Source organism: Coregonus clupeaformis, chromosome 1, assembly GCF_020615455.1.
Source record: "Coregonus clupeaformis isolate EN_2021a chromosome 1, ASM2061545v1, whole genome shotgun sequence".
Classification (NCBI taxonomy): domain Eukaryota; kingdom Metazoa; phylum Chordata; class Actinopteri; order Salmoniformes; family Salmonidae; genus Coregonus; species Coregonus clupeaformis.
Genome location: NC_059192.1, coordinates 82,328,877 through 82,355,021, shown reverse-complemented (window position 1 = coordinate 82,355,021; position 26,145 = coordinate 82,328,877). Strand labels below are relative to the sequence as shown.

Here is a 26,145-nt window from a genome sequence, read left to right as displayed (position 1 = left end):
AGTGGCAGGGACTGGGAGACTAGTCAGGATCGAAGGAAAGATGAATGGGGCAAAATACAGAGAGATGCTTGTTTGAAACCTGCTCCAGAGCACTCAGGACCTCAGACTGGTGCGAAGGTTCACCTTCCAACAGGACAACTACCTTAAGCACACAGCCAAGACAACACAGGAGTGGCCCATCCAGAGCCCGGACTTGAACCCGATCGAACATCTCTGGAGAGACCTGAAAATAGCTGTTCATCGACGCTCCCCCGTCCAACCTGACAGAGCTTGAGAGGATCTGCAAAGAAGAATGGGAGAATCTCCCCAAATACAGGTGTGCTAAGTTTGTAGCGTCATACCCAAGAAGACTCAAGGCTGTAATCGCTGCCAAAGGCGCTTCAACAAAGTGCTAAGTTAGGGGTCTGAATACTTGTGATATTTCCACTTTTCAAAAAAACTGTTTTTGCTTTGTCATTATGGGGTATTGTGTGTAGATTGAGGGGGGGTGGGTGGAATTTAATCCATTTTAGAATAAGGATGTATCTTAGTCTAGCAGCCTTGTTGTAAAACTGCAGTCTTAGACTACTTATCTTAAGAGTAATGATGTGCTGATCTCCCCTGCAAGACTTCATTTGCCGTAACTCAACCTGTTTGTTTTGGTTTCTGTGCAGATGTATCTTGTCATCTTCCCAGAAGGAACGCGATACAACCCTGAACTCGAGAAGATGATCAGCGACAGTCAGGCTTTTGCCACTAAAGAAGGTGCTCTTTCATACTTTCACATTGATTTACACATTTAGAGCAAGTGTGTTCTTTCATGACTAATAGCAAAGCTTTGGGGAGGATTAACGGATGGGGGTCATGTAGGGGTAATGCATTGCAACATGTACTTCACCTTCTAACCCACCCATGCTTAATGGATTCCTTATCCCACATTGAAAGTGATTGTTGTAGCACTTACATTATTTATTTTTTTCAACCTTCAACCGCTGAAACTCAGCAATTTACCAGTGGCCATGTTCAGAGGCAGAATAAAGAGGAGGACTCAATCCAAAACCGTTTAACTGTATAAGGGTTTTTGGGTCATAAGGTATTTGGTAACAAGGTTTTGAACACAAATACAACTCGCAACTTAAAAGCAAGATACATTTACCGTAACAGCGAATACGTTCTACCCCCCAACTAACTTTTTGCCATCTCTGTTAAAATCCCACAACCCAAATGTTTGTTGACAGCATTAGAGCGGAACCTTAGACAATATGAAAAGCTGCCTGGCTGTTTCGTATTTTTTATCCTCGTCAGTGGATTGCTGGTACAGTGCCAAGAGCTTGGCAGCTTGGACCAGTGAGCTGCTTTAATGAAATATCCCAGAGGCTGTAGCTTATAAATTGCGCAAAAGATTAACTTGTGATTACAAAAGTATGTTACTGCTGGCTTATAAGTGATTTATAATGTTGCTAGACCTAATTCGCAAGAGCAAATTGAAAGGTTTGAAATGGCATCTTGTTTAAGACATTTTGTTTCATAAAGTAGAATATATTAGTTTGGTAGCAGACTGATACCTTTGGCCATGTAGTGTATGTGGACACCTGCTCGTCGAACATCTCATTCCAAAATCATGGGCATTAATATGGAGTTGGTCCCCTTTTGCTGCTATAACAGCTTCCACTCTTCTGGGAAGGCTTTCCACTAGATGTTGAAACATTGCTGCGGGGACTTGCTTCCATTCAGCCACAAGAGCATTAGTGAGGTCGGCCACTGATGTTGGGGGATTAGGACTGGCTCGCTCGGCGTTCTAATTCATCCCAAAGGTGTTTGATGGGGTTGAGGTCAGGGCTCTGTGCAGGCCAGTCAAGTTCTTCCACACCGATCTCGACAAACCATTTCTGTATGGACCTTGCTTTGTGCACAGGGGCATTGTCATACTGAAACAGGAAAGGGCCGTCCCCAAACTGTTGCCACAAGGTTGGAAGCACAGAAATGTCTAGAATGTCATTGTATGCTGTAGCGTTAAGATTTCCCTACACTGGAACTAAGAGGCCTAGCCCAAACCATGAAAAACAGCCCCAGACCATTATTCCTTTACTTTACAGTTGGTACTATGCATTGGGGCAGGTAGCGTTCTCCTGGCATCCGCCAACCCAAATTTGTCCGTTGGACTGCAAGAAGGTGAAGCATGATTCACGAGAACGCGTTTCCACTGCACCATAGTCCAATGGCGTCGAGCTTAACACCACTCCAGCCGACGCTTGACATTGTGCATGGTGAGCTTAGGCTTGTGTGCAGCTGCTCGGCCATGGAAACCCATTTCATGAAGCTCCTGACGAACAGTTATTGTGCTGACGTTGCTTCCAGAGGCAATTTGGAACTCTGTAGTGAGTGTTGCAACCGAGGACAGGCGATTTTTACGCACTATGCGCTTCAGCACTCAGCGGTCCCGTTCGGTGAGCTTTTGTGGCCTACCACTTTGCGGCTGAGCCGTTGTTGCACCTATACGTTTCCACTTCACAATAACAGCACTTACAGTTGACCTGGGCAGCTCTAGCAGGACAGAAATTTGACGATCTGACTTGTTGGAAAGTTGGCATCCTATGATGGTGCCACATTGAAAGTCACTGAGCTCTTCAGTAAGGCTATTCTACTGGCAATGTTTGTCTATGAAGATTGTATGGCAGTGTGCTTGATTTTATAAACCTGTCAGCAACAGGTGTGGCCGAAATAGCAGAATCCACTAATTTGAAGGGTTGAATATTAATAAATAATTAAGCTAATGAAAACGTGATTTTCCTATGTTTTATATTTCCACACTATGTGGTTGGGAGAATATTGCGAAAATGATGATAATGCCCTTTAAGTGTATGAGCTGTTTTGAAAAGACTGCCTGAAATTTCAGCCTGTTTTGGTGGAATGGCTTTTTGGCCTGCCTGGTGACCTCACCAGGCGGTTAATTAGTTAGTAGACCAATAAGAACGAGAGTTCCAAACCTCTCTGCCAATAACAGCTAGTTTTCCTCTCCCCTCTCAGACCACTCCCAGACAGTCCTAGCAAAATTCTTGCGTGAGAAATTGCTCTTTGCCAAGAAGCTATTTTTGTTTCATTTTTACAATTTTAATTGAAAACAATTAGGTACTTAGTTGTTACCCAGAAATGATTTGATGTTGAGAAACTGCTTCATTGGGCCTTTTAGATCATAATCCCTTGTCGTCTGACATTTGAGATTGCAGATTTCTCAATTAACTGCTTTGGCCATCACAGCCATATCACCATGAAATGGAACGCAATATATACACAGTGTGGCACTCGATAAACTGCATATCTGTATTCCCAGTTGTGAAATCCATAGATTAAGGCCTAATTTATTTAAATTCACTGATTTCCTTATATGAACACATGTGGGTTTAGATAATTGCTGGTCTCAAATGCAGCCGACATTCTTTCTGATTTAGTGATTACAACAACCGGGTGACATTTGAAAGACATCATTAGTCACCTCTCAGTGAAGGATGGGCTAGTTTGTCCATTGATACTGCAATTTGTCCACTGTCTACCATTCAGTTATGTGACCTGATTATTTAAATGGAGGGCTGTATTACTGTTTGTTGGCATTTATTGTAAGATCCAAATGAAATCCTGGTACTAGAAACAGGTGTGTAGTAGTGACTTGTGTTTACCACTGCTATTGGAAACTTGGTATAATTAACCCTTTACACTAGTGGGAATTGGCCTCTATGGGTAGGACTACATTTGAAATGTTTCTTACAGAAGAAATATGAAATGCATAACCATGGTAGAAATTGAAAGGGAACAGTTTGGAGATAATGGGAAAATTATTACATTTACTGTAATGGGGAAATTATTACAGCTACTGTACTTTTCATTTGTCAATAACAAAATCAGAAAATACTCTGGATACATTCAGTAATATAAGACTATTCCTGGAAAATGTGGGATAGGTAAAAAAAAAAAAAAAAGACAAGTATTTGAGTGAGAGGACTGTCCAAGTGGCCACACACTTCTCCAAAGTGTGCACAGTTCCTAAGCAATTTACATTTAAGTCATTTAGCAGACGCTCTTATCCAGAGCGACTTACAGGAGCAATTAGGGTTAAGTGCCTTGCTCAAGGGCACATCGACAGATTTTTCACCTAGTCGGCTCGGGGATTAGAACCAGCGACCTTTCGGTTACTGGCACAACGCTCTTAACCGCTACCTGCCGCCCATATGCACTTTTATGACTCAGAGAAGTCTTCAACTATAAGGTACTTTTTTAGCTCTCCTAGCTGTGCCATTGAGGAACTAGAGCAAGCACACTTATAGTTGTTTTGTTTGGAACACAACCCTGCATCCCCGCCATCGCACAATTACTGTTTTTTACGCAATCCAAAAACGTCCATTATAAAATCAGTCAGGTTAGGTGGGCATGATTTAAAAGCTTGTTTCGATTGTCAACATGACTAGCTAAGTTATAAAATACGATCTTAGTATTAGGCTTTCACAAGGCAATTCAGAGAAACAGATTGGAATTTTAGTGTGCATAGAAAGGAGTCATGAGTGCATTCAGGTGCGTGTGCCGCAGCAAATTTTCTTCACAATAAACAAACAGGCTAATTCTGTTCAGAACAACCCAGGGTATGACACGATGTTATCTTGTAAATGTATGTTGAATGTTGACACTGTATATGACATGAGTTTAATAATTTGGAAATGTGAAGTGCACATTTGGACTCACGGGTGTTTGGCTTGTATGACATCAAAGCAGTATTTATTATAATCCTCAACGTCTCATCTGTCAAAATACTTTGAGTCCTCTTAATTTACAACATTTCCCTCACTCAGACAGCAAAACATTTGCAAAAGTTGCCCAATTACTGGGAGGGATGGGGGCGACTACTTGTCGCTCGAGGCACTCAAGTTCAGAATGTCTGTCAATCAAAACCCATACAGCGCTGTGATGCACAGAGCCAGAGCTCTGACTTCATGTATAGCATGTTACTGTACAGCCACTATGTTCCAATTTAGACACTTATTAGTGGCCAAATCTGCCATTCTCAACACGTATACAGGTACGAGTATAAAGGGCTACCACTGCATGTCGCCTGGCACAACAAAGAGATTTAACCAATGCTCTCCTGTTTATTTCCCTCAGGGCTGGCTGTCTTAGACCATGTTCTGACCCCAAGAATGAAAGCCTCTCATGTTGCCATAGAGACCATGAGGGATCACCTGAATGCTGTGTATGATATCACCGTTGTGTATGAGGGAACACTGGGCAAAAGCAGTGAAAGACAACCTGCCCCAACCATGCCAGGTATGAGGTTGTTTGAGATAATTCAATTATTTCATATTATAGGGAAATGGAAACACTAGGAAGTAAATCTAAGCAAAGAGATGTAGTCAATCCACTAATACTAAACATGTGCATTTAACATAAAAACAGCTCTATATTTAGTATTTTGATCATCGACAAGGCTGATTTTAGAGGGGTTGGGTTAAATGTGGAAGACACATTTCAGTTGAATTCATTCAGTTGTACAACTGACTAGGTATCTCCCTTTCCCTTTATTTGAGCTATGTTCAGCGCCATTTTAAATTGCAATAGTAACGACTGACGCCAGTGAGTCACTGGCAGGAATCACCCAATTGGCTGTGGCAGCCTTTCTTAAAGTATGGGTCTCGACCCAAAGTGGGTTGCAGACCTGTTAATGGTGGGTCGCGATGTGTCAGAGTAAATGTATAATTATTTCATTGATTACTGGAATTGATTTGGCCAAGTGCAACTGCGCTCACTGTTCAGTGCGCCTTCTGCTTAGCTGCGGTCTCTGCTCAGTTTGGCAGCTGCGCGAGAGGGAGATGCCCCTGTGCTTCGCGGTTTAAGGATATTTTTTTATAGTTTTCTCTTTTTTTTTTATACCTTTATTTAACTAGGGAAGTCGGTTAAGAACAAATTCTTATTTACATTGACGGCCTACACCGGCCAAACCCGGACGATGCTGGGTCAATTGTGCGCCGCCCTGTGGGACTCCCAATCACGGCCGGTTGTGATACAGCCTGGAATCGAACCAGGGGGTTTGTAGTGACACCTCAAGCACTGAGATGCAGTGCCTTAGACCGCTGCGCCACTCGGGAGCTTGAAGAGCACTCCGCGACCCACACGCTGCAGCGTTGTCGTTCAGCTGCAGATGATGCGCTGTCAGCCACTGACTTGTCATTCCCACTCGCCAGCACTCACCACTGTCATCAAATGGACTCAAGCTAGCCATAAGTTCTGACTGAGCTCAATCGTCATGAAACGCAAATACAGCGATGAGTTTCTCTCTTATTTTCATACAAACTTTGAGAAATAACGAGGAGCGCCAACCTTTGTGCGGGGAAGTGCTTAGTAATGAGTCAAAACGAATAAATTAATTAAACGACACGTCCTGACCAAACATCCACAGCATGACAGTAAACCCAGGGAGTTCTTTCAGAACAGGGCAGAATGCTTCAGGAAACAGTGCTTCGACCGTGAAAAAGTAAGTCCGCTAGCAAGGCATTGTTGTCATTTTATAACAGGTGATGATAAGCAGAAATAAGGGAGTACTGTATCTTATAGTAGTAGATGTGAGTTTCTCATTTAAACAATCCCCTGGCCTTGTACACAGCTAATAGCTAACGTTAGCCAAAGCAAGCTAGCTAGCTGCTGATAGTGCAACCCTTAGTAACAGTACAGATGAAGAAGAATGATCAGGCCTACTGTACATCTTACTGTAGAAATTATTGTTGAAAACAAGTCTAGATTGGAACTGTTGCTGTTAAAATACAAGTAATAATTTGTGTTCTGAACTGGAATAAACCAATTGAAGCTAGATGCTTTTTGAGGCAAACACAGTTCTGGGTTGCTCATCTACAGCAGGAAATGGTCTCCTGCCTGACTGAGAAAGCAGTAGATATTCGTATCCATTTTGGCAACGCATACCTATGCGAGTCAGGGTTCTCAACTCTGGCGTACTTAAAAAACAAGTACAGAAACAGACTCAATGCTGAGCATTACCTCTGTGTCGCACTGTCAAACTGAGCCCAGAGTAGACAAGCTTGTTAAACTTCAACCTGTGTAATTTGATCAATCAGTTTATTCCAGTTCAGAAGAAAAAATATTTATTGTATTTTAACAGCAACAGTTCCAACCTATACTTTTTTTCAACAATACTTTCTACAGTAGGATGTACAGTAGGCCTGAATTTTTCATCTGTACTGTTACTTAGGGTTGCATCAAAAACGGAGCCTGTCTGTGTGATGTGATCAGTTTATTCCAGTTCAGAAAATGATTTATTGTATTGTAACAGTTCCAACCTAGACAGATATGTGAAGAGTTTTTAATGGGGAAAAATACCCATATAAGTAGCTATTCATGTTTATTTAATTTCATTATTTGTTTTTGTCTATAGTGAGGGGAAAAAAGTATTTGATCCCCTGCTGATTTTTGTACGTTTGCCCACTGACAAAGAAATGATCAGTCTATAATTTTAATGGTAGGTTTATTTGAACAGTGAGACAGAATAATAACAAAAAAATCCAGAAAAACACATGTCAAAAATGTTATAAATTGATTTGCATTTTAATGAGGGAAATAAGTATTTGACCCCTCTGCAAAACATGACTTAGTACTTGGTGGCAAAACCCTTGTTGGCAATCAGAGGTCAGACGTTTCTTGTAGTTGGCCACCAGGTTTGCACACATCTCAGGAGGGATTTTGTCCCACTCCTCTTTGCAGATCTTCTCCAAGTCATTAAGGTTTTGAGGCTGACGTTTGGCAATTCGAACCTTCAGCTCCCTCCACAGATTTTCTATGGGATTAAGGTCTGGAGACTGGCTAGGCCACTCTAGGACCTTAATGTGCTTCTTCTTGAGCCACTCCTTTGTTGCCTTGGCTGTGTGTTTTGGGTCATTGTCATGCTGGAATACCCATCCACGACCCATTTTCAATGCCCTGGCTGAGGGAAGGAGGTTCTCACACAAGATTTGACGGTACTTGGCCCCGTCCATCGTCCCTTTGATGCGGTGAAGTTATCCTGTCCCCTTAGCAGAAAAACACCCCCAAAGCATAATGTTTCCACCTCCATGTTTGACGGTGGGGATGGTGTTCTTGGGGTCATAGGCAGCATTCCTCCTCCTCCAAACACGGCGAGTTAAGTTGATGCCAAAGAGCTCCATTTTGGTCTCATCTGACCACAACACTTTCATCCAGTTCTCCTCTGAATCATTCAGATGTTCATTGGCAAACTTCAGACGGGCATATATATGTGCTTTCTTGAGCAGGGGGACCTTGCGGGCGCTGCAGGATTTCAGTCCTACACGGCGTGTGTGTTACCAATTGTTTTCTTGATGACTATGGTCCCAGCTGCCTTGAGATCATTGACAAGATCCTCCCGTGTAGTTCTGGGCTGATTCCTCACCTTTCTCATGATCATTGCAACTCCACGAGGTGAGATATTGCATGGCCCAGGGAGATTGACAGTTCTTTTGTGTTTCTTCCATTTGCGAATAATCGCACCAACTGTTGTCACCTTCTCACCAAGCTGCTTGGCGATGGTCTTGTAGCCCATTCCAGCCTTGTGTAGGTCTACAATCTTGTCCCTGACATCCTTGGAGAGCTCTTTTGTCTTGGCCATGGTGGAGAGTTTGGAATCTGATTGATTGCTTCTGTGGACAGGTGTATTTTTATACAGGTAACAAGCTGAGATTAGGAACACTCAATCTTTCTGATTGAGAGGGGGTCAAATACTTATTTCCCTCATTTAAAATGCAAATCAATGTATAACATTTTTGACATGCGTTTTTCTGGATTTTTTTGTTGTTATTCTGTCTCACTGTTCAAATAAACCTACCATTAAAATTATAGACTGATCATTTCTTTGTCAGTGGGCAAATGTACAAAATCAGCAGGGGATCAAGTACTTTTTTTCCTCACTGTATATTGCATTTGTTTTAGGCATAAGGGCAATGAAATGTACCAGTATTTACGTATAGTTGCATATTTTCAGAAGCTTGGGTCCCAGGAAAACACAGAATTTGTCATTTGGGTCCCAGGCTGAAAAAGTTTAAGAACCCCTGGTCTCTGGTATTGAGTTTTTGCGCGGAGTGAGTTGAAGAGAGGTTAGGTGCGGACAACTAAGATGGCAACAACAAGTAATAATTCAAACATGAAGTGTATAGCGCCAGGCTGTACGAATTAACGCCAAAAAAATCCCCTGGTAAGCTACCATCGGCTGCCCAAGGACCCACAACCTTTGAAGAAGTAGCTCCATGTCCTGAAGAGGAAGGACGTGCCAGCTCGAGCTCGCAGGATCTACAGCCAGCACTTTGCGGAGGAAAACTTCATGATGAAGGGCACTTTCGATGCGGCAAATGGGAGTTTCCGAATGAAAAGGACTCATAGGCCTACATTGAAGCCCTCTGCTTGCCCCTCCATTTTCAATTTCGAGTGTTATGGTGTAGGTGTTACCGACCGATCAACATCGCTGACTTCAGAGTCAAGCCAAAGCCGGACTGAACAGAGGCGGCGACGTGAGTCAATGGAGCCTGAGGTAACGTTAACCGATCATGAGTCATGACTGTTGTAAACTAGGCTAGCGTTAGAGACTGGATAACTTTGTTGCAACTCTAGTTGGAGGTAACTAGCTAATTGCATCTGAAGTGTTTTGTGTAACACCCCCAAGCAACTCCACTGCAACTAAAATTGCAACACAGTTTCACCGTATAGCCCTGTTATTAGGTAGCTAGCTAGCTTCAAGTTCAGCTTGTCAAGTAATACATTTTTTGCTGACGGATTTGTTTTTGGAATGCTTTGTTGGCGGCACCTCATTTAGTTAGACTGAAGTTGACATGGCTAATGTTTGCTGAAAAATAAATGTCCCTGTATTTGCTTTGCTGTGTGTGTGCTAACATAGCATACAAGACAGGTAGCTTGTTAATGCCAGCTGATATATTTGGGTTCAGTTGTCTTAACAAAACGTTTGTTTGATTTCAGGATGACATCCTGGAGGAGACTGTGCAGGAGGCACAGGTACTTGCAAATCCATGTTATTTCTAAGGCTATTGTTTATTTCAAGACATAATCTGTCATCCCTGAGGCCATTTTGGATATAAAATGGACAATATACAGTATATGCAGTGATTCTTCAATATAACTATAGCCTAATAGATGCCTTAATTTTATTTCTACCAACAGGAAAGAATAGTTAGTACAGCATGCCAAACTGACCCCTGAGTGCCAGTGTTCTTGTGCTGCAGTGGAGGAGAGGTCCACCAGGACCATCACTAAAGAGCTCAAGGCCCAGCTAGATTTCGCTCACAACCATCAGTATACAACTGAGTCCTTCCCCTATCAGCCACAGATGGAGCTGACGGAGAGGTGAGAGTGAGATGAGTGAAGACCAGGACTCGCTGTATGAACCTGAGAGCTCAGAATCACAATCATCACAGTGCGAGCCAAGAGATACTATCGAAGAGTTTGTGCAAGATCCAAAATACATAGTCTTTGATAGCAAGCTGAGGGAGTTTTTCACTGTCAGCCATGAGCCAGGATGTCGAGCAGTTGTCATCGTTAATCCCTGAAAATAAATAGTTTTGCCATCACCATGGAGACCGAGTGTGTTGTGGGCCTCAGGAGGAAGTGGGGGTCCCAGACCAGAGTGGGAAAGTTGTTTGCAGGGAATCTGTTGGTGCCATCAGTGGTCTTCCTTACTGGCAGCTCCCACTCCACATTTGTGGAAATATGTCACCTCAGCCTGGTGTCCATGTTGCTGCGACAGTTCGCAAACCAACAGCGCTTTTACATTGTGCCAGAGGTTAGCCACATGTGGACCCAGCACACGGAGGCCATTCTGGCTACAATTGGTGACAGTCCACTGATCGTATCTGGAGACGCACAGTGTGATTCTACAGGCCATTGTGCCTCCTTTGGCACTTACACCATCCTGGACTCTGCTTCCCACCTGATCCTCGCCCAGGAGACTTGTGCATGTGACCGAAGTGAAGAACAGCTACTGGTTGGAGACGGAGGAATTAGAAAGATGCCTGCAACACGTTGAGGTAAGCTATAGTCTAACCAATATTTTGTAGCTAGCCTAAGGGTTGTAAGTGTGTATTTGCTGGATTCATGAAGAGGACGTAGGTACCTTTTTTAGGATAATAATACAATCATTATTACTAACGGGCCCATGGATGCAGCATTGAAACCCTGGCCACTGACAGGCATCCAAGTGTGAGGGTGCACTTGAAGGACTCACATGCTCATATCTGGCATGAGTATGACCTGTGGCACATTGCCAAAGGTGTGCGGAAACAGCTGGTGGCAATCAGGAAGCCAGAGGTACTGTCATATTTTATAGTAAAATCAGAACTATATGATGATTCAAGTCAGTGACTCAGGTGTCTCATTTATTCCCTGTGTCTCAGGTACTGCCATGGGTGAGGGCATTAACGCACCACTTGTGGTACTTAGCCGCCACTGCTGGTGGGAGTGTCCAGGTGCTAAAAGAAAAGTGGATCACCTTAGTTCACCACATACAAATGAACACCAGTGGGTCACTGGCGACACACTCAACTGCACCTAAAGAAGGAACACGACCCTGAATGAACACATCGTCGGCAGCTTTCGAGGCAGTGAGGAAAATCGTCCTCAACCCGAGATTGTTGAAGGATCTCGATAAGGTAAAAAAAGAATCATATCAACAATTTCTGAACATATACTGCAACATTGAGTAAATTAATAAGCACATTTTTCAAAACCACATTCTTTTTTTCTTGCATTCCTATGTGAATAACTACAACCAATTGATTGAATAAAATCAGTAACAGTATAATTGTAGTAGTCTACTTATTAATCTCTAGTTACAGTAATTAGATATTTTCTTTTGTAGGTGACGAAGTGTGTTCAGACAGGTGAACTCAAGTGTACATGCCCTGTACACTAAATACGTGCCCAAGAGGAACAAGTTTGGCCAGCAGGGGATGGTCGCAAGACTCCAAGTGGCTGCCTTCAACCACAATTATCGGTGGACAGACAGCAGGCTACAACAAAGAAGGGAGTGGTCCGTTTCAAGCAACAGTTCTCCATGGCTGCCAGGGCGTTTGTGGTGAAATCCATCAAGGCGGCGAAGACATGGTGTTTCCGGTCTGAGCTTCTACACGGCATCGTTGACCGCAGTGCCAATGGTATGTCTACTATATTATGTCAGATATAGACATGGAGAGAGAAATTACCTAAAATGATTTGTGTAACTTATATCTGGCTCTAGGACCATCCCAGCAGACTCTCCTGAGTGCCCAAAGAGAGAGAGTGGCAGTCACTTTGGGGGAGCGGGCTGGTGTTCCCGAAAATGGAGAAGGAGCAGGCCATTCAACAGCGAATTCAAAGATACACCCATCCATAGAGACAATCGGAGTCTAATTGTTTTTCCACAGATTTATTTTTAACCGTTTCAACTCTCTCACCCCCCGGACCTGCTGTCTCAACCTATGAATGCTAAGCTATGAAAAGCCAACTGACATTTTCTCCTGAGGTGTTGAAGTGCTGCGCCCTCTATAACCACTGGTTATTATTTTGATGTAAAAAGGGATTTGTAAAATACATTTGATTGTTTGCTGTGCTGCATGCTGTGTATTCACTAACTGATGTGAAATGTATGTAGTATCTGTAACATATTTTGGTGTGTATTTAATCTGCAACTTAACTTCTTAAAGCAGCAATCAGCAGTATAAACAATAAGTGTCCACCCTGCTCCTCTTTCGGTAAAAAGCTGAGGGATGGGGCTGGAGAAATGTAACCACTCTCAAATTCATAGACAGAGCTATGGATGCAAGGATTGACCATCCATGATATAAAAATGATAGTTTTAACCATGTTTTGAGGCTATATTCCAATTATAATCCGTGTTTTTATAGAAGGTGCAACAGGTCAGCACCTCAGGAGTAAATGGCAGTTGGCTTTTCATAGCCGAGCATTCAGAGGTGGAGAGAGGTAGAGAGACGAAAACAGCAGGTCCGGGACAAGGTAACACGTCCGGTGAACAGTTCAGGGTTGCATAGCCGCAGGCAGAACAGGTGATGTGGATGGGGCTGTGCTCGCCCTCCTGTTTCCTGTAGTCCACAATCAGCTCCTTGGTCTTACTGACGTTGAGGGAGAGGTTGTTGCTCTGGAACAACACTGCCAGGTCACTGACCTCCTCCCTGTAGGCTGACTCATCGTTGCTGGTGATCAGGCCTACCACCATCGTGTCGTCAGCAAACTTGATGATGGTGTTGGAGTCGTGCGTGGCCACGAAGTCGTGGGTGAACAGGGTGTACAGGAGGGGACTAAGCACATGAGGGTCAGCGTGGCGGAGGTGATGTTGCCTTCCCTCACCACCTGGGGTCGGCCCGTCAGGAAGTCCAGGATCCAGTTGCAGAGGGAGGTGTTCAGACCCAGAGTCCTAAGCTTGGTGACGAGCTTGGAGGGGACAAGGGTGTTGAACGCTGAGCTGTAGTCAATGAACAGCATTCTCACATAGGTATTCCTCTTATCTAGGTGGGTAAGGGCAGTGTGGAGAGCAATTGAGATTGCATCATCTATAGATCTGTTGGGGCGGTCTGCAAATTGGAGTGGTTCTGGGATGATGGAATTAATGGGTGCCATAACCAGCCTCTCAAAGCACTTCATGATTACAGAAATTAGTGCTACAGGGCGGTAGTCAATGTGGTATGAAGTCTTAGAGTTCTTGGGGACAGGAATGATGGTGGTCATTTTAAAATGTGGGGATTACAGACTGGGACAAGGCGAGGTTGAAAATTACAGTGAATATGCCTGCCAGCTGTTCTGTGCATGCTCTGAGAACGCGCCATGGAACAACGTCGGGCCTTGACCTGATTTTAAAGACCTTTCTCACGTCGGCCTCGAAGAGCGAGATCACCTAATCCTCTGGGTCGGTGACGGCCTTCACACCCGGCACTATGTTGTTGTCAAAGCGTGCATAAAATGCATTGAGTTCGTCTGGTACAGAGGCATCGTTGGGCAGATCACGGTTGGGTCTTCCTTTGTAATCCGTAATGGACTGTAGCCCCTGCCACATGTGGCGGGCGTCGGAGCCTGTGTAATATGATATCAGCCTTATTCCTACACTACCATTCAAAAGTTTGGGGTCACTTAAATGTCCTTGTTTTTGTCCATTAAAATAACATCAAATTGATCAGAAATACAGTGTAGACATTGTTAATGTTGTAAATGGCTATTGTAGCTAGAAACTGCTGATTTTTTTATGGAATATCTACATAGGCGTACAGAGGCCCATTATCAGCAACCATCAGTCCTGTGTTCCAATGGCACATTGTTTGCTAATCCAAGTTGATCATTTTAAAAGGCTAATTGATCATTAGAAAACCCTTTTGCAATTATGTTAGCACAGCTGAAAACTGTTTTGCTGATTTTAAAGAAGCAATAAAACTGGCCTTCTTGAGACTAGTTGAGTATCTGGAGCATCAGCAATTGTGGGTTCGATTTACAGAATCAAAATGGCCAGAAACAAAACTTTCTTCTGAAACTCGTCAGTCTATTCTTGTTCTGAGAAATGAAGGCTATTCCATGCGAGAAATTGCCAAGAAACTGAAGATCTCGTACAACGCTGTGTACTACTCCCTTCACAGAACAGCGCAAACTGGCTATAACCAGAATAGAAAGAGTGGGAGGCCCCGGTGCACAACTGAGCAAGAGGACAAATACATTAGTGTCTAGTTTGAGAAAGACGCCTCACAGGTCCTCAACTGGCAGCTTCATTAAATAGTACCCGCAAAACACCAGTCTCAACATCAACAGTGAAGAGGCGACTCCGGGATGCTGACCTTCTAGGCAGAGTTGCAAAGAAAAAGCCATATCTCAGACTGACCAATAAAAATAAAAGATTAAGATGGGCAAAAGAACAGAGACACAGGACAGAGGAAGATTGGAAAAAAGTGTTATGGACAGACAAATCGGAGTTTGAGGTGTTCGGATCGCAAAGAAGAACATTTGTGAGACGCAGACCAAATGAAAAGATGCTGGAGGAGTGCTTGATGCCATCTGTCAAGCATGGTGGAGGCAATGTGATGGTCTGGGGGGTGCTTTGGTGGTGGTAAAGAGGGAGATTTGTACAGGGTAAAAGGGATCTTGAAGAAGGAAGGCTATCACTCCATTATGCCATGCCATACCCTGTGGACAGCGCTTGATTGGAGCCAATTTCCTCCTACAACAGGACAATGACCCAAAGCACAGCTCCAAACAATGCAAGAACTATTTAGGGAAGAAGCGGTCAGCTGGTATTCTGTCTATAATGGAGTGGCCAGCACAGTCACCGGATCTCAACCCTATTGAGCTGTTGTGGGAGCAGCTTGACCGTATGGTACGTAAGAAGTGCCCATCAAGCCAATCCAACTTGTGGGAGGTGCTTCAGGAAGCATGGGGTGAAATCTCTTCAGATTATCTCAACAAATTGACAACTAGAATGCCAAAGGTCTGCAAGGCTGTAATTGCTGCAAATGGAGGATTCTTTGTCAAAAGCATATGTTTGAAGGACACAATTATTTATATTAAAACTCATTATTTCTAACCTTGTCAATGACTACATTTCCTATGCATTTTGCTATATTTCCTATTCAAACTCATTTCATGTATGTTTTCATGGAAAACAAGGACATTTCTAAGTAACCCCAAACTTTTGAACGGTAGTGTATATTGTCCTTTTGCTCGTTTGATGACTCTGCGGAGGTCATAGTGGGACTTCTTGTACTTATTCCTGTCCTCGGCCATAGCCACAGGGTTGTTGTCTACGATGTGCGGTAGCCCTGTCCTTTAGTCTAGCGCCAACCTCTGTGTGTGTGTAATCCAGGGCTTTTGAATGGGGAAGCAGCGAACCCTCACCGTGGGGACAACGTTGCCGATGCATTTTCTAATGAAGCCGGTGACTGAGGTGGTTAGCTCATCAATGTTATCGGCGGAGTCTAGAAACATATTCCAATCAATGGTAGCAAAGCAGTCCTCTAGCATAATCTGATTCTGGTGACCATTTCTCAACGGAGCGAGTCACGGCTACTTCCTGTTTGAGTTTCTGCTTGTAAACAGGAAGCAGGAGTACGGAGTCATGATTTGATTTGCCGAATGGCGGACGAGGGAGGGCCTTGTATGGTTTCTTGTGGGTAGAATAACAGTGGTCAAGGACTTTATCGCCCCTAGTGGCGTTGGAGACGTGTTGATGGAAGTTGTTTTCTTGTCCTGAGGTGGAATGTATACAACAGTCACGATAACAGCTGAAAACTCCCTCGGTAGGTAGAAGGGTCAGCATTTGACCATCAGGTATTCCAAGACAGGTGAACAGTTGGTCGTCACTTCCACCGCGCTGGCTTTAGCACACCAGTTGGTGTTGGTGTTGGTGTTGATGTAGAGGCAACCCCTCCCCCCTCCCGTTGGTAGCAAATCTGCGATCGGAGGTCATCCATTTTATTGTCATTTTTACATTTTATCAAGTGACTTGCCTCTAACGCCGGCGTTTCCTCTTAGGTAGCCTGAAAATTGGGTCTGAATTTCACAGATGAGTCGAAGTTGAATCCGGAATTGGGGTAAATAACTGCCGATCTGATGTACAAAAGTTATTGTCGGTTATAAGAAATAATAGCGGATACATTTTGTGAAAATAAAGTAAAAATAAATTACGAAATATTCACAAAATAGCTAAATTGGCTGGTGTTCAGGCTCTTTCTGGTATCAAGTCAACCCGCGTTGATATTAACTGACATAAAATGTAATATCCAATGAATGACTGTTACAGTGGTTATGGGGATTTGATTTAAATTATATATTTTTTTACTTCTTGTAACGCTTAGATGCACGGCCCCAGATTAGTATTCTCCCGAGTGGCGCAGTGGTCTAAGGCACTGCATCGCAGTGCTAGCTGTGCCACTAGAGATCCTGGTTCGAATCCAGGCTCTGTCGTAGCCGGCCGCGACCGGGAGACCCATGGGGCGGCGCACAATTGGCCCAGCGTCGTCCAGGGTAGGGGAGGGAATGGCCGGCAGGGGATGTAGCTCAGTTGGTAGAGCATGGCGTTTGCAACACCAGGGTTGTGGGTTCGATAAAATAATGTATGTGCTAACTGTAAGTCGCTCTGGATAAGAGCGTCTGCTAAATGACTAAAATGTAAAATGTAATTAGGGTTGGGCAGTATCCAGATGTTTATCTTCATACTGTCCTTCTTTCATCCTGGGATTTACGTTAGTACTGGCTTAGTACACAAGTGGATGCCAAAAAAAATGAAAAATACCCCCAAAAGGTATATTACCAGAATGCTAACAAAATTAGCACAAGTTTTAGTGAATTTCCATGGAGGCTGTGAGCTAAATATGCTAACGACCAGACAGGCAATCCAGCTCATAAAGTTATACATACAGTGCCTTCGGATAGTATTCAGACCCCTTTTTCCACACTTTGTTACGTTACAGCCTTATTCTAAAATGGATTTTAAAAAATACAAAAAAATCTCAGCAATCTAAACACAATACCCCATAATGACAAAGCGAAAACAGAAATACCTTATTTACATAACTATTCAGACACTTTGCTATGAGACTCAATTTAGCTCAGGTGCATCCTGTTTCCATTGATCATCCTTGAGATGTTTCTACTACTTCATTGGAGTCCACCTGTGGTAAATTCAATTGATTGAACATGATTTAGAAAAGGCACACACCTGTCTATATAAGCTCCCACAGTTGACAGTGCATGTCAGGGCAAAAACCAAGCCATAAGGTCGAAGGAATTGTCTGTAGAGCGAGACAGGATTGTGTCGAGGCACAGATCTGGGGAAGGGTACCAAAATATTTCAGCAGCATTGAAGGTCCCCAAGAACACAGTGGCCTCCATCTTAAATGGAAGATATTTGGAACCACCAAGACTCTTCCTAGAGCTGGCCGCCCGGACAAACAGAGCAATCGGGGGAGAAGGGCCTTGGTCAGGGAGGTGAACAAGAACCCGATGGTCACTCTGACAGAGCTCTAGAGTTCCTCTGTGGAGATGGTTGTCCTTCTGGAAGTTTCTCCCATCTCTGCAGCACTCTACCAATCAGGCCTTTATGGTAGAGTGGCCAGACTGAAGCCACTCCTCAGTAAAAAGCACATGACAGCCTGCTTGGAGTTTTCCAAAAGGCACCTAAAGACTCTGACTATGAGAAACAAGATGCTCTGGTCTGATGAAACCAAGATTGAACTCTTTGGCCTGAATGCCACGCCTAGAGGAAACCTGGCACCATCCCTACGGTGAAGCATGGTGGTGGCAGCATCATGCTGTGGGGATGTTTTTCAGCGGCAGGGACTGGGAGACTAGTCAGGATCGAGGCAAAGATGAACGGAGCAAAGTACAGAGATCCTTGATGAAAACCTGCTCCAGAGCGCTTAGGACCTCCGACTGGGGGCGAAGGTTCACCTTCCAACAGGACAACGACCCTAAGCACACGGTCAAGACAACGCAGGAGTGGCTTTGGGACAAGTCTCAATGTCCTTAATTGGCCCAGTCAGAGCCCGGACTTGAACCCGATCTAACATCTCTGGAGAGACCTGAAAATAGCTGTGCAGCAACACTCCCCATCCAACCTGACCGAGCTTGAGAGGATCTGCAGAGAGGAATGGGAGAAACTCCCCAAATACAGGTGTGCCAAGCTTGTACAGTGAGGGAAAAAAGTATTTGATCCCCTGCTGATTTTGTACATTTGCCCACTGACAAAGACATGATCAGTCTATCATTTTAATGGTAGGTTTATTTGAACAGTGAGAGACAGAATAACAACGAAAAAATCCAGAAAAAGGCATGTCAAAATTTTATACATTGATTTGCATTTTAATGAGGGAAATAAGTATTTGACCCCTCTGCAAAACATGACATAGTACTTGGTGGCAAAACCCTTGTTGGCAATCACAGAGGTCAGACGTTTCTTGTAGTTGGCCACCAGGTTTGCACACATCCTCTTTGCAGATCTTCTCCAAGTCATTAAGGTTTCAAGGCTGTCGTTTGGCAATTCGAACCTTCAGCTCCCTCCACAGATTTTCTATGGGATTAAGGCCTGAAGATTGGCTAGGCCACTCCAGGACCTTAATGTGCTTCTTCTTGAGCCACTCCTTTGTTGCCTTGGCCGTGTGTTTTGGGTCATTGTCATACTGGAATACCCATCCATTACCCATTTTCAATGCCCTGGCTGAGGGAAGGAGGTTCTCATCCAAGATTTGACGGTACATGGCCCCGTCCATCGTCCCTTTGATGCGGTGAAGTTGTCCTGTCCCCTTAGCAGAAAAACACCCCCAAAGCATAATGTTTCCACCTCCATGTTTGACGGTGGGGATGGTGTTCTTGGGGTCATAGGCAGCATTCCTCCTCCTCCAAACACGGCGAGTTGAGTTGATGGCAAAGAGCTCCATTTTGGTCTCATCTGACCACAACACTTTCACCCAGTTCTCCTCTGAATCATTCAGATGTTCTTTGGCAAACTTCAGACGGGCCTGTATATGTGCTTTCTTGAGCAGGGGGACCTTGCGGGCGCTGCAGGATTTCAGTCCTTCACAGCGTAGTGTGTTACCAATTGTTTTCTTGGTGACTATGGTCCCAGCTGCCTTGAGATCATTGACAAGATCCTCCCGTGTAGTTCTGGGCTGATTCCTCACCGTTCTCATGATCATTGCAACTCCACGAGGTGAGATCTTGCATGGAGCCCCAGGCCGAGGGAGATTGACAGTTATTTTGTGTTTCTTCCATTTGCAAATAATCGCACCAACTGTTGACACCACCTCACCAAGCTGCTTGGCGATGGTCTTGTAGCCCATTCCAGCCTTGTGTAGGTCTACAATCTTGTCCCTGACATCCTTGGAGAGCTCTTTCGTCTTGGCCATGGTGGAGAGTTTGGAATCTGATTGATTGCTTCTGTGGACAGGTATCTTTTATACAGGTAACAAGCTGAGATTAGGAGCACTCCCTTTAAGAGTGTGCTCCTAATCTCAGCTCGTTACCTGTATAAAAGACACCTGGGAGCCAGAAATCTTTCTGATTGAGAGGGGGTCAAATACTGATTTCCCTCATTAAAATGCAAATCAATTTATAACATTTTTGTTGTTATTCCGTCTCTCACTGTTCAAATAAACCTACCATTAAAATTATAGACTAATCATGTCTTTGTCAGTGGGCAAATGTACAAAATCAGCAGGGGATCAAATACTTTTTTCCCTCACTGTAGCATCATACCCAAGAAGATTTGAGACTAATCGGTGCCAAAGGTGCTTCAATAATGTTCTGAGTAAAGGGTCTGAATATTTATGTAAATGTCCTATTTCTGTTGTTAATTTAATACATTTGCAAAGATTTATAAAAACCTGTTTTTGCTTTGTCATTATGGAGTGTTGTGTGTAGATTGATTAGGAAAAAAACTAATACATTTTAGAATAAGGCTGTAATGTAACAAAATGTGGGAAAAGTAAAGGGATCTGAATACTTTCCAAACGCATAGGTAGGAGCTACCGAATGTCATTTTTTTAGTTTTGACATATACAAGCGAATGTGAAGAAGAGACATTGTGCAAATGAACAAAGTTTTGACACATGCTTGTTTGAAGGAACTGTACTAGCTCTGGAGCAGCATGTGTACACACTGTGGAATCTGGAGTCGCTAGGGCAACGAGCCTGCCTGCTCTGCTCGGAAAAGAGGGGGGAGGAGCAGACAGGCAGAGAAACAGAAAAAATTAAGAGAACGCATAAGAATTGTCTTGCTGTGTTTTGTAAACACAGATCTAAAATGCTTTTTATTGTAATTTCTGCTCGACATTCACGAATGGGCATTCTATCAGCAGACTGATGTGTAGCTACATTTCTCCTGTACTTTTCGATGTAGCCTACTTTTCTCCAGTAAAATGCAAGATTAACTTTAAACAAAACATTAGGAATTGTAGCTGGCTACATTCTATGATAAACATTAGAAATGTGGTGGCCATGCATCATTTTTGACACTAGATTGTAAGTCGCTCTGGATAAGAGCGTCTGCTAAATGACTAAAATGTAAAATTGACTTTCAATATAAAACACAGGTGAAATGGTTTAAAACGCAATATTTTGAGATCTGCTAAGCGCAATTATGTCTGTCCAATTTGGAAGAGTGTCTGTGCGAGCTGTTGAGACAGTATGATAACCTTTACAACCCTTTGATGCAGTTGAATTCGGACAAGCAAGCAAAAGACAACAGCTGGAGGTAGATATCATGAAATTTGAACACTGATATCAAAGAAACATGGAGAAAGATTTGGGACCGGTATGTTCGCAATCTGAAAAGGGTGAAGGAGACTAGGAGTGGGGCCACAGCAAAGACTGACTCTTCTGGCCTAATTGGACTCCCTCTGGGGAGGCTTGAGTGATGTGACTTGGGGTCTTTGGGGTTTCTTATATCTCAGGAGGTTTTCGTGATACGATTCAGCTGTTTCTTTATGAAAACATAGAACCGTACAAATTGCCCTCACTAGTAGTGTGCAATAATGATTTTAATGATTGCTTTGCCCTCTTGGATCTGGCTGATTGGATGAGTCATATGAAAATGCCAAATAGGTGCTATATCTGAGGGCCTCTAAGAAGAACACAGCAGGCAGGGCTTTTGAGGAGACTATAGTTTCTAAAGCTGGGCATTCAAATTCTGTTTTGGAAATTATGGGAGAAACCACCTGAGTGCGAGTTGTAGTCACTTAATTCCTCCATTTGGAGTAGAGGATGGAAGTTTTGAGAATTTAGGGACACATCCATAATCTTCTGAACCTACATGGTGCCTCATTAACAACCTGTTGAACACACTTTTGATTTGATGGCTGACTACATGGCCTATGGCTGCTATGCTCTTCCTCATGTTGTTTTGTCTCTCATTCATGTTTTCTCTATTTGACAGAATTCCTGTGTAAGGAATGTCCCAGAGTTCACATCCACTTTGAACGTGTGGACATGAAGGAAATTCCTCCGGAGTCAGTGATTTTCCGCAGGTGGCTGCACAAGCGATTTGAGATCAAGGACCAGTGAGTATCCTCATAACCACTTTCTCTAACCCTGTCTGACATTACGACACTGACCAACCTGCTATGCACAATTTCTACATGTAGGCCAAGGTTCAGTTCATGTTAGGAAAATTAATCTGAAATGCAGCCAGCACTTCAACTACTCAAATGGTGGACTGCAATGTTAGTTTGAAGGATGCTAGAGCTGGTCTGGTTTGATTGCTCATTCCATCATATGAGTGCCCTGAATGCACAATAAAAGTGTGCACTGACTAGGGTTGCAAAATTCTGGTAACTTTCCCAAAATATCCAGGTTTCCCGGAAATCCTGGTTGGAGGATGCCGGATTTCCTTGCTATTCTCACTTGATGCCGTGAATCTTTCAACCAGAATTTCTGGAAAACTTCGGAATTTGGGGAACATTTGCAAACCTAGAACTGACAATTACAGTTATAAATTGGTATGATTGGCTAATTTTATACACAAACTGGGGATATGTGTTAACTCTAAAGTTAACCTTCTCTTTCTCCACAGGATGTTGACTACTTTCTATGAGTCTGAGGATCCAGACAAAAAAGGCAAATTCCCTGGAGAAGGTCAAAGGTCCCATCTGAGCATTACGAAGACGTTGCCATCGCTACTATTTTTGGGGGGGCTAACACTGCCAATGCTGTTGACGGAGTCTGGCAGGAAACTCTATGTCCGAACCTGGGTGTATGGGACTCTGTTGGGATGGCTCTGGGTGAATGTTAGTCCATAGGAAGCTTGTGGTGGTCATCATGACATCTGCTATGGGTATGGAAAAACCTTGCCTTTCACTCACCCATCAAGCAGGGGAGTATGTTTATTCAAACAAAGCACCATAAGGTTTATGGGCTTCTACAATTCTGTCCAAATGTATGGTTCATTGCCTAACAGCTGTAAGAGAGATTGGGTTTTGTTTCTTGTGCTGCTTGTTCCTTGCTCTATTGTTGTGTGCGTCAGAACTTGCAGCCAGATAAGGTGAGAAAAATATAAATGGGGACGTTGAAATGGAGGCATATTTCTTTCTTGAATTTCCCCCTTTATCTCAGCCATAAAGTATGAAGACATTACTTCCCTAAACCCTTTAGGCATATTACATAATAAATGTAGCCAATTCTGTACTTTTGCGTGTCCAGCATCCCTTTTCAACATGATGTAATCTTCCATTAGTTGACTAGAGTTAGAGTTCAGCTCTCTGTTTGAGATGTTATGCTGCGTTCATGTGCTCTTGGAATTATTGACAACTCGGGACAGAAACTCCCCAAAATCTCCCAGAATGTTCAGAACTGAGTTTACGACGTCCAAATACGTTCTTTGAGCTTCCAAGTAGGAAATAGGGGTGGGGAGTTAACATGTAACGATAACATGTATCGTACTCTGAGTCTGAGCTTCCCAGTAAGATAGTTTAGAGTTTACTATTCCGAGGAGCATGTGAACCCAGCATTAGAGCAGATTTAATATTCAGTACTCATTACTAAGTACTCATTACAAAAGAGTGATTAGTGTTTATCCAATTGATATGTTCATGAGGGTGATGTAGGGTTTCGGTCTTTAGTGATGGTTACTTAAGCCATACATGTTTAATGTTCTATTTTTTTAATGCCAGGTTCCAAGGTGTCTGCTGTATGTGTTTTGATTGATTGTTGTTGCAGAAATCCACAGATTGTTGCCAAACTCGATACAAGTGCAGGGGTATCGAATAAGTATTTTAGGTGGAGGAACACATCTGTAATCAGGTCAATGTCCTGTCTGCTGTACCTGAAGAACCAATATTGTATTGTCTTCTGTAGTTGACCTAAAGATTGCAAGTGTACTACATTTTCATTAGACTTTCTAAAACAAATTCTGTTGGGAGAGCTTGTTATTCAGAGGCATTTTTGTGTACGCTGCCTTTATGCCATGTTACAGATTACACAAGGGGTATGGATATCTATATATTGAGAAGGCCAGCTGTAGAGTATCTCTATATAGAATTAATATTTCTTTGTATACAAAGTCAACTGTATAATATAGATCACTATTCAAAAACAAATACTGTATGTCCATAATTTTTTATAATATAAACATTACTTTTTCCACTGTCACTTTACATGATGCTATTCTTAGCTTATTTATTAAAGGGGTCTTAACACCTGCCACGCCAATGCCTCGCTTACGTATCCTATCCTTCATTTAATAACAATGTGTAACGACAATACTTTATTTCATTCAATTTGTTTTGTTTAATTCTGTTAATTTGATTTAAAAAAGACAAGCTGATTGTAAATAATAAAACAAGTTTGGTAGACACTTGTGTCAATTGTACCCAGACATTTATGCCTTCTACAGGAGTTAGTCAGTCCTTGGCTTTGGCTTCCACTGAGGACTACATGTAATGACTGCACTGGGACTCCCTCTACTGGACAGCACTGGAACTGTTCTGCACACCACAGTTTATTGGTCTGTCTTCAGTTCATGAGCTTTTGGTGGGCAGTAGTATATGCTGGAATATTTTTGTTTTAAAGCACTTGATTTTGAGAAACTTGTGGAATTTCAAAATTAATGTTTCAATTATATATTTTTTGTAAATAAAGTACCTCTTGGTGTTTCATCAAGCTAAGAGGAGTTTATTTTTTTCCGATGTCCATGTCTTTTTCATACACAAGTCTCTATTTTATTCTGTTATTACATGACAGCATGATAATGTATCATGCTTTTGTATATCACTTGGCAAAAAATAAATCCTGGCTACCAAACGCACCCACATGCAGTGCTGTTCGAAATGTCTACCAAATGCCATTGTATAAAAACTTCAGAATCGCAAATGTTACTATTACACTCGGTTCCAATGGTATTTTATTGTTAAGTTAAGTTTGTTTCAAGTCTACTTTGAAATTCAGATATTTTCTTTACAATTGTCAAATTTGTTTCATTTCTGATATGTACATGGACAGACTGGGGGGGGGAGATTACTTCTACCTCCGCCTTTGTTATAGATCAAACCTTACAAAATATGGAATGAAAAGTGAATGATCTGAAGTTTATTATCTTTGCATGTTGATCGAATATATTTCTATTTTTTGTTAATTTTAAATTATCTAATGCACTGCTAAGAAAGTTCTGAAGATTGTGCTGCTCTTATGCCTATCCTTTAATACTTGTTAATGCAGTGCAGCCAAAGAGCCATACTTATGTACTTCCACCTATGTACTCACCTTTACCCTATAGCACATAACTCAACCTGATCTGAAACCATAAAATTGTTCAGTGATGATTAAATCATGCTTGTGTTCATTTGTGTTTTTGAGAAGTATGTTAGTAATAAAGGAATGACATTCAAAATCGTTTGGATTGAATTTCTTACTTTTTAGTGGGTTGAAAACTGGTTGAACGAGATGGGTGCAGTCTAGGAAGGCGGGGCAAACCTGAATATTCATCAGTCAACATAGAATCCGTCGGGTGATTGGTTGAGCCTTCTTGAGAGGTGTGACGTCACAGATGCTCTACAGAGCCTTCTGTTTAGCTTGCTCGTGCCGCTGGTATGAGCAAGTTAGCACCGTCTGAACGACTTGGGAAACCAGCTTCAGCTTGATCACCAAATTAATTGGGGAAGAAATTAGTCTCACCAGCTAGCTACCAATCTATTTTAGTTTCACTGTCCGATCATTCAAAAAATGATCACACTAATTGTTATTTTTACCTTTCCACAAACTTGGTATGTCTTGTATGTGTTGCTTGATATGAGCAAGTTAACCCAAATGTATCAAAGAATAGGTAATGCGTCCACGATTAGTTAATGGCTACTACTTGGACAGTGATCTAGCTAGATACATGTCAGTAATTAGCTAACCTCATAAATGCAGTGGTCACTGGATAAACTAAATTGAAGAGTTTAAAATATTTGTCTGAAAACGAACTAGTCGCCAGTTATTGTTGCCCGTGGTGTAATAATGTCAAACCAGTTGGCTAATGTAGCCTCTGTGCCCATGAGCTCCCAAGTCTAGATAGCTGTCTTTTGGCATCCACGATTAGCTAGTTGGCTACTGCATGGCCAGTGTGAGCCAGCATGCTACATTTCAGTCAGTAGCTATCCTTCTAAAGGCGGTGGTCACTGTATAA

The 26,145-nt window shown here is 42.8% G+C and overlaps 1 protein-coding gene and 1 long non-coding RNA gene across 2 annotated transcripts in view; both read left to right on the top strand.

The window, feature by feature from the left end:
- The window catches only part of LOC121575198 (1-acyl-sn-glycerol-3-phosphate acyltransferase epsilon-like), a 35,786-nt gene extending 11,125 nt beyond the window's left edge, over window positions 1-24,661 (top strand). Inside the window, exons 5-8 of the mRNA XM_041888154.2 lie at window positions 654-744; window positions 5,128-5,289; window positions 21,922-22,045; window positions 22,558-24,661. Coding sequence (XP_041744088.1) covers window positions 654-744; window positions 5,128-5,289; window positions 21,922-22,045; window positions 22,558-22,783 — 603 coding nt within the window. The 3' untranslated portion in view covers window positions 22,784-24,661. The remainder of the gene's footprint in view (window positions 1-653; window positions 745-5,127; window positions 5,290-21,921; window positions 22,046-22,557) is intronic.
- On the top strand, window positions 8,888-12,818 carry LOC121575207. Its single transcript, XR_006002308.1, has 5 exons — window positions 8,888-10,023; window positions 10,189-11,331; window positions 11,418-11,672; window positions 11,882-12,176; window positions 12,260-12,818. It is a non-coding gene; the product is annotated as an uncharacterized LOC121575207 (long non-coding RNA).
- Window positions 24,662-26,145: the final 1,484 nt, after the last annotated feature.